The sequence below is a fragment of the Alosa sapidissima genome, chromosome 22 (genome assembly GCF_018492685.1).
Source record: "Alosa sapidissima isolate fAloSap1 chromosome 22, fAloSap1.pri, whole genome shotgun sequence".
NCBI classification, from domain to species: Eukaryota; Metazoa; Chordata; class Actinopteri; order Clupeiformes; family Clupeidae; genus Alosa; species Alosa sapidissima.
The window spans coordinates 5,699,662-5,713,430 of record NC_055978.1 but is presented as its reverse complement, the minus strand read 5'-3'; the positions used below and the strand labels follow the sequence as shown (position 1 = coordinate 5,713,430).

Genomic DNA, 13,769 nt, shown 5'->3' with positions numbered 1-13,769 from the left:
ATACCACCAAGGAGAAGCGCCGCAGGAACCAGTTTGGTAACAACCAGAACCATCTCAACATCCACCACTAGAGCGCGCAATCTGGTTGCGTGTTTGCAACCCTGATGTGATTGGTCAGAGAATCAACCACGTGAGGAAGACATGGCAGCCGCCTCGTGTGCCACATGAGTGTCTGTTTCTTGAGTGTTTTTGTGGATATTTGGACATTCAACGTTGACGTGCCGGAACATCTGTTTGGAGACTGAAGAGGTAATTACGTTACTAAATGGAGCTATTTTTATAGGCCATTAAAGCACGTAATATTTGAAAATAAAGACGGCAACTTTGCTTCTTAGTCCCTCGTAACACTTTCACAGCAAGTTGGCTAATAACTAAGTTAGCCATGGAGGTATCTGTCTATAACGATAATATCATAATAATCTAAGCATATATACATTCAGCAATATGAAGCGTGTGTTCTTTGGTCTTGAACAAGCAGCTAACATGAAAACGACGATGGTGTGTCTGAGCTAGTGAGCTAACGCCAGTGTTCTGTGGGTTGTCATGTTAGTTTTTCCTCATTTGCACTTGAAGGTTAATGTCGTCTGTCAGTTAAGTAAAGAATGCCAGAATACCCACTACATCAACTAAGTATGTACTGATTAATAATAATAGAGAGAAATCCGATTCCTACCACACCAGTATACTGTGCTCAACGAAACCAGAAATTCCAAGAGTGCAACACTGCGCTGCAATATGATCATAGCAAGAGACTAGAGAAATGAAGGCAGCTTGCTGAAAATAATTAAAGTTAGGATTTACCCGACACTAGATTGTTGTTGTAGTTCATACGGTTGTGATTTAGGCTACACAGTAAATACTAAGTATCTTACATTAAAACTAAAGCAACACAGAAAAGGGCACAGAGTTGATTTTTTTTATTCCAAATGTTGACTAATGCATTTCATATTGTGCATATGTACAAAAAAAACACCTCGTCTCCACCATCAGTAATCGCTGTTCCCATCCACTGGTGTGTCCGTTAATTAACTGAATTGAGCTGTAGCATCTGAGATCAATTGTAATGCTCATATTAGTTATCTCTGCACATGTTGTCCTGTCCAGTCTATGATGTCAATGTCATGTCGTTGGATCAGTAGTTGTCTTGTGTTTCTCAACAGATTTTTCTTATCTGCTGTTTTCTCTCTCCCAGTCAGTGATACCACTATGAAGCCCAAGAAGCCCTTGCCCAAAGGCAGACGCCTGAGCTCCCACAAAAGAGGGATACTCATCAAGGGCAAGTGGAAGGCCGTGCAGCTGGACCCAAGCCTTTTCGCCAACGAGGACATGGGGGGCCTGGTCTGCTTTGAGGAGCTGACCGACTACTCGCTGGTCGATTCAGACCGAGCCCTCATCGCAGCAGAGGAGAAACCAGAGAAAACGGCTAAGAATAAGAATAAGAAGCGAAAGGCGAGTGAACTGGAAGCTGAGGAGGAGGAGAAATTGGCGGACGAGGAAGGAGAGCTGGAGGAGGAGGAGGCGGCAGCGGTGGCTTTGGGGGAGGATGAAGATGCTGAGCAGGAAGACGGAGGGCCAGAAGGAGACGATGCAGAAGTGACAGAGAAACCAGCCAAGAAGAAGAGAAAGAAGCAGAAGAAGAAGAAGAAGAAGAAGGAGAGTCAGCCTGCAAATGAAGCGGACACTACAGCCACTGAGGCCACAGGTGCTGCTGAAGAGACGGGGCAGAAGATGTCTGCTGACCAGACCATGGGAGACAGGCAGGAGACCACAATCAAGAGCCAGGATGACGAAACCAAAGATTCTGTGAAGTCCAAAAAAAAAGACAAGAAAAAGAAGGAGAAGAAGAAGCCAGACGCCACCAAACAGACTGCAGCCTGCCAAGAGGAGCTGGCGTCCTCGGCACCAGGCTCTCAGCCCAAGAAGAAGAAGGAGAAGAAGAAGAAGAAGAAGCCGGACATCACCAAACAGACTGCAGCCTCCCAAGAGGAGCTGGCGTCCTCGGCGCCAGGCTCTCAGCCCAAGCAGAAGAAGAAGGAGAAGAAGAACTGGACCGCGATGGGTGGTGCCTCGGAGGCGTCGGACGTGTCGGCGTGGAAGGACCTGTTTGTGCCCGAGCCTGTACTGCAGGCGCTGAGCAAGCTGGGCTTCTCGGCCCCTACGCCCATCCAGGCCCTGGCACTGCCACCGGCTATCCGGGACCACATGGACATCCTGGGCGCCGCGGAGACAGGTAAGCGGAAACCTCCTGCAGACCCTCTGCTGAATTGAAATATATACATTGCAGTTCTGCTACCTTAAAGGGACACCAGGCAAGCCTGATGCTTTTTCTCTACGAAGCTCCCCCTAGCGACTGTACGTGTCAATACGTGTGCGAGCCCTTGCTCGGTCTGAAGCTCTTTTCCTTTTCTTTTCATCTTCCGTCAAGGGTTTTTGCTGCCTCTTCGCCGGCTCTGCCACCAGTATACACACGTTTGCAACAATCACTAGCGTTTCGTTAGCCTGCCTCTGTGTTGGGGATGCAGGATGTAAACTGATCCTGCTTCTTGTGATGTCTGAGACTTTGTGAGGCTGAAGTTCGACGGGTACGATACACCAAACTTGCAAGCAGGATATTCTTCCTACAGGCAGTAGGGGCGGGCGAAGGAGTCTTCATTCGCCCTGTATTGAGTCATTTAACCATATACCGACTTACGAAGATGATTAATTAGCACGTAAACGTCGCCTGGTGTCCCTTTTAAAATAGCGGCTTCAACCTCATTCTGATGCTGCTCTGACTTAAAATGTGGAGAATGTAGTGTCTGGCCTGCAGATCCTCTGCTGAATTAAAGCGCTCATCATGCACTGCCCTGAGCCCTCTCTTCCTTTCTCATTCTTCTTCTACCACTGTCTCCTTCCACTGCACTGACTATTACTTTCTACCACTGTCTCCTTCCACTGCACTGACTATAACTTTCAACTTCTGCACTCTCATCCTCTAGTTATAGTATTGATTGATGTACCGTAATTTCCCACCTATTAGCTGCGGCTTATACATTGATTTTTATGCAAAATTTCTTCAGCTGTGAGGTTAATACACGGGGGCAGTTACTATGGTATTAATATGGTTTTGTTTCTTTTAACTTGCATAAAAACATTGTCCTGCGGCTTATACACAATGTGGCTAATACGCAGGAATTACTGTAGTATTAATTTCTAAAGTTTCCTCTGCATTGTAGCTTGAATGTTATTCCTCATTTTTGTAAGTTGCTTTGCATACAAGTGTCTGCTAAATGATCAAATGGAAATGTATAGCAAGCGACACAAAATGCAATTTTACTTTTACCCTAAAATAATAGCTTCAAACTCATTCGGATGCTTCTCTGACTTATAGTACAGAGAATGAAATCTCTGACATTGCCAATGTGCGCCCAGAACAGTTGTATTTTTATTTTATTTTTATTTTTGTCTGGTTCTTTTGTGTGTGCAAGTCCGTCACCATCAATGATCACAGACTGACAGGCTGGTTAAGAGACATTTGAAGAACTTTCAATTAGCAGTTGCCACATTATGTCATTATGTTTGCATGCAATTCCGTGACGTTAAATGTGATTGCACTGCGAGGAATGAGAAGATGACTGGCAAGCAAACTATAACTGTGTCAATACTGTATGTGTCATTTGTAAGAAATTCCACATTTGTCCCCCCCCCCCCTTTTTTCCTCATCAGGCAGTGGAAAGACTCTTTCCTTTGGAATTCCTGTGATCCATAATATCTTGGAGTGGAAACGTGCCTCTGAGAATTGGAAGATGACTAGACTGTCAGACATGTCAGACACCATGCCACAGGAAGAGGGTGCTGTTTCTCCTCCAGCCAGTAATGCCGCTGATGTTGCTGACATTACTACTACCACTATTGCAGAAGAAGAGGCGTCTGAGAGAACCACCAAACAAGAGGAACCAGCAGAGGGCACTGTAGTGACGCCGTCTGTGGTTGTGACTGAAGCAGATGCCGAGAACGAAGATGATGCCATAGAAGGAGAGGAAGATGATGGGGAGGAAAACGATGTGTCGCAGGATGATGATGATGAGGAGGAGGAGGAAGAGGAGGGTGGGCTGGAGGTTCATGAAGATGAATGGTGTGATTTGGATGATGATGATGGTGGTGGTGAGGGGGATGAAGTTGACCAAATCCAAATCATGACCACTCAGACTGACTTGGAGAAACCTGATGAGGCCGGTGACAAGCAGCCACTGTTGGCGCTCATTCTCACCCCAACCAGAGAGCTAGCTGTGCAGGTGAAACACCACATAGATGCTGTCGCTCAGTTCACAGGTAGGGGGATGTTTAGTAACCTCTCATTGTGTTATTTTAGAAAAAGTGGGGAAATTATGTCAAAAAAGCATTCTTTCTATAGAATCAAGAACTGCACTTTCACATTGTTGTGACATTAACATGCCATGTCATAAAAATAAGCCAGCACCTGTGCTGACATGCAAACCATGGCTGTGTGAATTGTGCCTTGTTTGATCTATGTGCTTGTAGATAGATAGATAGATAGATAGATAGATACTTAGATACTTTATTGATCCCCAAGGGGAAATTCAAGGTCTCACTAGCATACAGACATCACACACAACATGCACTAACAGCAGAAAAAGTAATACAAGTATATAATATAAAAAAACACAACTAAGCAATAAGGACAGTAGAAGATAAATAATATACTAAAATACAAATTATACTAAATAACACTAAATACAAATCAAGTCTAAAACAGTATCCACATAGTGTGCTTAGGGGTGATTAAGCATGAGGTGCTTGCAATGACTGAGGCAGGGACTGAGCCTGTGATTGATTCTCTGTGCATAGTAAGGTAGTGCAGGCATAAATTGTTGTATTGTGTAGACCTAGTAAATTGTGGCATGTGGCTTGTTTGACTGGTGTGTGTGTGTGTGTGTGTATGCAGGCATAAAGACGGCGATCATCGTTGGCGGGATGGCTCCACAGAAACAGCACAGGATGCTGAGTCGGAAGCCAGAGATCGTCATAGCAACTCCTGGCCGTCTCTGGGACCTTATCAGAGAGGGACACCCCCATCTTAAAAACCTCAGATATCTCCGGTAAGATTGAACTCTCCTAAAGACGTACTGTTGAGTAGTTATTACTAGAGTGGGAATCACAGATTAAGGGGCCGTTCACACCATGAACGATAACTGTAACTGCTAATATGAATGACAACGTCCATATATAAACTATAACTTTAACAACATGAAGAACGCTCATTGGGGATCACTTTCAGAATGATTTTGACAACGATAAAAAGCTGACAGCCTTTTTCTCAAATTTTACCACATCGATATTTTGTCCCACCCCTTATTATTACACTCTGAATGAATTGGAATGAATCTGTCTGTGTTTGCTCACATAGTTTAAAAGGCACTGGTCAGATTTGCTTCAAATGTTCATACTTTATTGACTAGTTATAGGATTTGCAGTTGCCTGCAGGACTTAAAAGTTCACAGGCCCTGTGCCTGAATTCAGGAGTAGGCCACGCCGTTTAAAAGTGAAAATAGATGATTATATATAACAACTTCAAAAGTTTCTCATGAAAATCACATTCTCACTGAAATTGTCCTGTACTTGACTGCTCTTGTTATTAGTTTTACATATTTTAAGAGTTTGGTTCCAAAACGCTATATCTCCATTTTTTAAGTCATGTTATTTAATTGTGTATTTCAGGTAATATCATTAAAATTGCAGTTGTGTTGTTTTGATTCAGTAAAAATAAATCAAAATATAGCTGCAAGCAGCAATGCGGGGGCCTAGCAGTGTGCTATAGCAGGAATGGCAATGCCATGGCATGAGCAAGCACTCACAGCAAGTTTGATGGCAATTGGATAAAGAACGGCTGAGAAATAAGCTCATTTACTTTGTTATAGTGCCCCTAGAGGCCAAATTACACCAATGTCCTTGTGCGTTCTTACAGTCAGCTCCCATGTCCGTCTACCAAGTTTGGACTTCATACACCAAAGTGTTGCTGAGATATGAGCTCACTTTCTTTATTGCAACACCCCTAGAGGCCAAATGAGACCACTTTCCTTGCATGTCCTTAAAATCAGTTAATATGTCCATGTATCAAGTTTGGACTTCATACAACGAAGCGTTGCTGAGATATGAGCCCACTTCCTGTATTACAGCGCCCCCTATAGAGGCCAAATGATGCCAATTTCCTAGTGCGTCCTCACAATCAGATACCAAGTCCCTGTACCAAGTTTGGACTTCATACATTAAAGCGTAGCCGAGATGTTAGCCCACTTCCTGTTAGGCAGCATCGTCGCCATGTGTGATTGGCTGTCACGGGCAAACAAACTTGAAAATAAAAAATCTGACAAGTATCGTTTGTGCAGCTCGGTCTGAAGATCATCTCCGCCAAGTTCTGTGAAAATCGGATGAAATTTGTAACCGCTGAAACTTTTCGTAGAGTTTGGACTAAATCCAATATGGCGGAGGTCCAATATGGCGAAAAGTGACGTAATAGGGGTCATTGAACTTAGGTCGGTCCAGGGATTCCAACGGTGCCTGATATGTGAAAATCGGACGCACCGTTCAATGGTTACATGCGTGAATGCAATCCAGGCTAGAGTGTTGGGCATAAAGTTCTGTAAATTGGTGAGCGTGATCATGGGACAGTGCTGAATCAGTGTGCCAAATTTCATAACTTTAGACCCAGCGGTTCAATTTTCGGCCAGATTTTGACCTGTTGGTGGAGCTAGATGGCTGGATTTAGAGGTCTGTAAATGAGTGTGAGTGGAGTGTCCCGAAACTTTCTGCCAAAAAATCTGAACTTTTTAGCCAGGCGTTCTATGGGCTGCCATAGACTCCAATAGCGGAAGTTTTATAATAATAAAAGGAAAAACTAGTAACTCAGCTTCGCTGCTAGGCCCCCAATGACAATAACAAAATTACAGTTCCACTAAAAAAAAAAGATTTATGAAAATTCGTTAAAATGGATGATGTAGTGTTTTGGAACCAATCTCTTCATTTGTAGATGTGGCGTGATCTGATTTATCATACAACACTTCAAAAAAACATTGGACATTTTTCAAATGACATTGTGACATGTGACATGTGACATGTGATTATTGTTGGCTAATGTTGCCCTGTGTCTCCCTCTTAAACTTCAGGTCACTGGTCATCGATGAGGCGGACCGAATGGTGGAGCGTGGCCACTTCGCCGAGCTGGATAACCTTCTAGAAATGCTCAGCACGTCCCAGTTCAACCCCAAGCGGCAGACGTTCGTCTTCTCGGCCACTCTGACCATGGTACACAGCCTGCCCATGCGGGTCCAGCAGAAGAAAGGTCGCAAGGTCCAGCCCACCAGCAAGCTGGACCTCCTCATGCAGAAGGTCGGCATCAAGGACAAGCCCAAGGTCATCGACCTGACTCGTAAGGAGGCGACAGTGGAGACACTCACGGAGACTCGCATCCACTGCGAGAAGGAGGAGAAGGACTTGTATCTCTACTATTTCCTGTCGCAGTACCCAGGCCGCACCATGGTGTTCGCTAACAGCATCGACTGTATAAAGCGGCTCAACTCGCTGCTGGTCATCCTGGACCAGACGCCGCTGCCGCTGCACGCTAACATGCACCAGAAGCAGCGACTCAAGAACCTGGAGAGGTTCGCCGAGAGAGACAAGTAAGCAAGCACTGGATTACACACACACACACCATAACACTTTTGGGTTTTATGATATATGCAACTTTGCAATTAATAATAGTTAGTGAAGTTACCGTACTTTATTTGTCCTGAATGAAATGATTCGTCTGCATTTAACCCATCCAGAGATGGTGTACACACACTTTCCTCATTTTGGCCAATTTGTCCTCACTTTTAGACGCAACTCGTCCTCCTTTTCAGAGTCTGGTTGGTGGTCACAATGCGGCTAATACACAGGACATTTCTGTAGTCTTTTCAATGTATTTCTGCACAGAACCTCTTGCATGAAATGGAAAAAATAGTAATTTCCCAAATATTGTCCGCGGCAAAATTTCTTCAGCTATGAGGTTAATACACGGGGAAGTTAATATGGTATTAATATGGTTTTGTTTCTTTTAACTTGTATAATACACTGCCCTTGGCTTATACACAGTGCGGCTAATACATGAAATTACTGTAGTCTTTTCAATGTATTTTTGCACAGAACCGCTTGCATGAAATGGAATAAATAGGCTTCCCTCTTATTCTCTAGCTGGTCGCGGTTGCAGCACCGGTTCAAGCCGTGTCTGAGACGTGGTTACGGCAAAGGCCTTGTGGCTGCTGTAACCTGTTAGCACGAGTGTTGAAATCAGCACACAACGGAGTTGTTCCGCAAATGCAACACAAGCAATGTGTTCAAGCATTAAGTTATATGGGAGTATGAACATTGTTACCTTACATTATGCAATTTCCCTTTCCAGTTACACAAAGTATTGCACTGATTAATGCTGTTAACAGTGTGTTAAAAAAAAAATACAAAAATAGCATCATAACGCATAAAGTAATACCTTGAAAGTTATTGTGGCAATGGTGTTGCAAAGACACCAAAAACGAAGAGCAAAGGCCTGATGCCATTATTCATAATAATTATTTCATAAGATCATTTGGATACCAGTCCCACCTTGATCAGAACTTTGCAATATGCTAAATATAGAGTATATTTTTACGTTGTGTTTGTTAAAAATGAATATCGGCTGATTTATCGTTTATACGTTTTTGAAATCCTTATATGGAAATTGGTATCAGTCTTTAAAATCCCCTATCGGTCGGGCTCTAGTTACTTCTGTGTCCGCTGGTGAAGCCTGTAATGTGTATATTTTAAAGTGTGTAATTCATAGTAATAATGGAACAGTTGCTGACTTCATGTGTCTTGACCATAGCTGTGTCCTTCTCACAACGGACGTTGCTGCTAGAGGACTTGATATTCCGAATGTCCAGCATGTTATTCACTACCAGGTATGTCATTCAGCACAACATTCTTTTTTCATCTATCATGAAATCATTTCATATCATATCATTTCATCTATCACTATGCTTCTGTGCTTGTTATTGACGATGTCATCTTTATCACTTGCTTGCTTATTTGACAGGTTACTCTTAAAAAAATTCGACCCATTAGACGTAACTATTTTTTACGCTACATGAATGGAGCGCTTCTGTAGGCTCTATGCACGACTCCATTTTGGATTCACTTGTACTGGCATATCAACTTCCCTGTTTACATTAAAACATTGGCAAATATGGCTTTTTCTGTAGTCATTGTCTTCAGGACCTCCAGGTCTCATGGTAATGTGGAGTAGACCGACTTAGTGAAAATTTTGTGTGCCACTCCCTCAAGCAAATGGGAAGAGGGTTTAAAATGTTCTTAACCTTAATCAAGCAACTGATGTTACTGAACTGGTTAGATAACTTTGTTGTTCGATTAAAAATAGCATACTATATTAAAACTGACAGGCCAGTAATCTGTCATTTTCTGTCATAGCCTACTGTGTACAGTATAAAGAGGAAGTTGATTGCCCAGTAGGAAGCAAATTCAAAATGGAGTTCTGCATAGAGCCCGTTGCGCACCCAGTATAGCCTCCCTCTTAGTCTTATTATTTTGTTGGTAGGTCAGTTTAATAATTTTACCTGAAAAGTGTGCTAAAATGTAATTCCTCATTGGCTTGGTATGATGTATTAATGGTATGATATGATATTTATTATTACTCTGAGGTTTCCTTTGCACTGTAGGTTTACTGTAATTCCTCATTGTAAGTCACTTTGGACTTTGCTTATTTGGATTCCAGGTTCCGCGTACATCAGAGACGTACGTCCACCGCAGTGGTCGGACGGCCCGTGCCACTAAGCAGGGTCTGAGCTTGCTGCTGATTGGTCCAGACGACCTGATGAACTATAAAAAGATCTACCGGACCTTGGGGAAGGACGAGGACCTCCCCATGTTCCCTGTCCAGACCAAATGCATGGCTGCCATCAAGGTATGGGGGTTACAACAATTAATCAATTAGGGTGTAGAGGCTTAGGAACTGGGCTAGCATGCAGTGGCTGCCATCAAGGTATGGGGGTTACGACAATAATCGATTAGGATGTAGTGGCTAAGGAGCTGGGCTAGCATGCAGTGGCTGCCATCGAGGTAACAACAGTTAAGCCATTAGTGTGGTGGCAGTGTAGTTGGTAAGGAGCTGGAAAAGTTGCCGTCTTTGTGTACTTCAGCAAGACATTATGTAGCTTGTTTTGGATAAAACAATAATGAATAAAAAAAATAATAAGTTATTATATTAGTCGCCAACTATTTTGTCCTTACTCCTATAACTGTGAACTAAATATTTTGGCATGTAGACAAAACAAGGCATTTGAGAATGTAAGGTTTTGTTGCTTTGAGAAACACTGATGGACATTTTTTTCACCATTTTATGAAATCTTGACAAGGTGGTGATGGTTAGGATTAGGAATAAAGAAATAATACAGAGATTGTCTAATAAACAATGATACATTATATTAGTGCTGTCAGTTAAACGTGTTATTAACAGCGTTAACGTAAACCTATTTTAACGGCGTCAATTTTTTTATTGTGAGACATGCTGTTGCAACAACTAGTAACGTTAGAACAACTACAAAACCACACCGGATCTAGCTAGACCGGAAACTAAACAATATTATTATATTAATAATAAGTACACGCCCCCTTTTAGGTGAAAGATGACTGATATAAAGGAAATCTATGCTGCTGCATCAAAGTGGGGAGCGAAAAGGGCTTATAGTAAACTTACTAAATCTTGAAACAAACATGAATAAAAGGCACAAAATAAGGTTGGTGTAAGAGTTATCTGTGTGTTTATGGGATTAATGTGACCATGTTCCTATGTTTTGCTCTTTCCAGTTTTCTAACAGGAGTGTCACGAATGTATTGATAGGCACAGTCAAACTGCCAGTGGCTGACTGTAATTAAGTTCAGCAAGCTTAACTTTACATGTCATAACATCAACTAAACATAAGTCACACATTCATTCTATCACTTGTAATATGAACGTAGCCTATTTCCTACAACTAGGTGAGATAATTGGCTATACTGAAGTTCCACAGTTAGCTAGCTAGCAAGCTAAACCGTTTTGCATGGGATATTATTGTGTGTACAAGTGTAGCTACATGCTAAATTTGTACAATACATGGGGTATTGCAAACGAATTAGGTTGGTAATGTACATCGTTTCGACATGAGTAAGTACCATAAACATAATTCTTTATAACTGCCGTGTTAGTAAAATTATTGAATGTCCTGTGAATTAATAACTAGATGTAACGTCGACGTGTGATTACTAGCTGTCTTTCCCATGATATAATGTTAACATGTTTTCCGCTGAAATGGGGCGTGATGCAGATTAAATGTATCTTTATGATGATGCGCCGTAAAAGTTCCTTATTTTCAACTGAACTCAAAGATGATGAATATAGTATGAATATAATATTTTCTGTTTGTTATGCCCTTTATAATGTGTGTAGGCCTACATTTTGTGCATGCACTTCTGCAGTAGCATTTATTTCATTTTATATCAGCTATTTCTGAAGAATATATTGTGTTGCCTCAGGTCTGCTGCAAATCTTTTGAAATAATCAAATAGACCTACGTCTTAAATTTCAGTTAATAAAGTAACTTGCTTTGCTTTCATTTGAATCCCAATCAAGATACACAATAATTACTTTATTGTTAATATTGACTCCTGGAAAGTTCAGAAATGCAAAATAATAGAATTTTAATCATATGATAAAATATGTGATTAATCGTGATTAACTATAGGAATTCAGCGATTAATCGTGATTAAAAAATGTAATAGTTTGACAGCACTACATTATATGTAAAATGGTGTTTATGTGCTCTGTAAATATACTCTGTACATAACACAGCATCATCCACTCTGCGTTGCCCTTGCAGGAGCGTGTGAAACTAGCCTGGCAAATAGAGAAGATTGAGTATCACAGCGGCAAACAGAAACAGCACAACTCCTGGTTCAAACAGGCAGCAGAGGCCATGGAGATCGACCTGGATGACGACCTGCTCATGGGTATATATTCACATGCCTGCACCATAGCCTTTACTGCATGACGGAGAATGTATAAATGTATATGGAGCTATAGACCCTTTCAACAAGAAAAACAAAAACAATGCTTGAACATTCTATTTTGTTCTCAATCTACTTCCGCTTCATTAAGATGACATACGGAATGTTAAAATGGAAGCCTTGTGGGAACAACTATGATGCTGATAATGCTGATAACTCTCTTGAAACGGTCAATAAGTAAGGGATAACGGCCGCTGAGGTGTCCTGTTAGACGGAAATAATGGACGGGGACGAGGGGCAAAAAAGATCTGACAAAAAATCAGAGGGGCAAAAGAGATCTGACAAAAAATGGACTCGGGCGGAGGTAACTCCCCTCCGCTGCGCATCGGGGAGTTGCCTCCACCCGAGTCCATTAATTCCGTATAACTGGACACACCTCGAAGGCCGTTATCCCGCTTATCACCCGGTTGCCACTGTAAAGCAAAGGAAACACACGGGTCCGTTTAAAAAAATGCTCACTAGTTCAGCTTGTTGTACAACTTTCGTTGGCCCTATAACAGCGATAGCATGGACAGTTAGCTTGTTTACCATTGTTGCGAAGCCTGCAACCGTCGTCCTACTATGGTTGTTATAGTTACCATTCATAAGCATTGATATGGAACGGTGTCCTGTTATTCAGAATTAATAGCCACCCCATCAGCCAATCAGAAAAGAGTATTTCTTCTCTTCGGCTGATAAGAATAATTAAAATATTGAGAATGATAAGCTAGATAGTAGATCGAATTGAATATGATAAGGCACGTCTTGGTACATTCCAATCTAATCTACCAATCAAATTGGTAAAAATGTTGTCAAGGCGGGATCCATGCCAGTATTCTGTTAGTTTTGGCACACTAGTTAAGGGTGGACCTCATTCCATGACGCATGGACTTAATAAAATCAGTGTTTTGATTTCTTAGTGTTAAAACCCAAGCATGTTGAGGTGTGCCGACAATGACATTCTCTCCAAAGTGTTTACAAGACAATACAAACATTGGTCTTAGGTTTGAGTAGATGAAGTATTTTTTATTTGCATGATGAATGTGTTGTTTTTCATTCCACAACAAAGCTTTCATTTGTAGTTGAGTTACTTAAGCCGTTCTTATATTTTACTCACCCCTGTGGTTTCCTCTCCATGCATTGCTTTCTTTATATCTCTCTTTTACTTTCTCTTTCTTTCTTACTTTCTTTCTTTATCTTTTTTCTGTCTCATTTCTTTCTTTCATTCTCTCTCATTTCTTTCTTTCACTCTCTCTCTCTCTCTCTCTCTCTCGCTCCCATAGCTGCGGGCCGTGATAAGGAGGAAGACCTGCAGCAGCAGAAGATGGTGAAGGGCATGAAGAAGCACCTGAAGCACCTCCTGTCCCAGCCGGTCTTCAGGAACGACATGAAGACCAAGTACCCCACGCAGATGGGCCGGCTGCAGCTACCCGAGCTGCCCCTGGCCAGCTTAGAGACGGCCATCACCAGCGTGGCCAGAAACAAGGACAAGAAGAGCCAGTGGAGGAACAACAAGAAGCAGAAGAAAAAATTAGAGAGTTAGAGATTTTCTTTGTTTGGCAGGGGTGCTGATGCAACACAAAGACACACACACACACACACTCACACATGTGTGAGATGGCTCTGACCAGCGTGGCCAAAAACAAGCACAAGAAGAGGCA

At 42.1% G+C, this 13,769-nt stretch overlaps 1 protein-coding gene across 1 annotated transcript; it reads left to right on the top strand.

Moving 5' to 3' along the window:
- The first annotated feature begins 70 nt into the window (after positions 1 to 70).
- On the top strand, positions 71 to 13,754 carry ddx24 (DEAD (Asp-Glu-Ala-Asp) box helicase 24). The gene is made up of 9 exons (XM_042079064.1): positions 71 to 249; positions 1,193 to 2,230; positions 3,706 to 4,311; positions 4,946 to 5,099; positions 7,164 to 7,676; positions 8,897 to 8,972; positions 9,803 to 9,991; positions 11,943 to 12,072; positions 13,392 to 13,754. Exons 2-9 carry the CDS (start codon positions 1,207 to 1,209, stop codon positions 13,649 to 13,651), a joined length of 2,952 nt encoding a protein of 983 aa, XP_041934998.1. The 5' UTR covers positions 71 to 249; positions 1,193 to 1,206; the 3' UTR covers positions 13,652 to 13,754.
- The last annotated feature ends 15 nt before the right edge of the window (positions 13,755 to 13,769 follow it).

Excerpts from the sequence above, each read along its gene's own strand:
- ddx24 (XM_042079064.1), top strand. The coding sequence starts at position 1,207 with ATGAAGCCCAAGAAGCCCTTGCCCAAAGGCAGACGCCTGAGCTCCCAC. Across the intron at positions 5,100-7,163 it reads AAAAACCTCAGATATCTCCG|GTCACTGGTCATCGATGAGG; the intron begins GTAAGATTGAAC and ends CTTAAACTTCAG. Across the intron at positions 8,973-9,802 it reads AGCATGTTATTCACTACCAG|GTTCCGCGTACATCAGAGAC; the intron begins GTATGTCATTCA and ends TTTGGATTCCAG.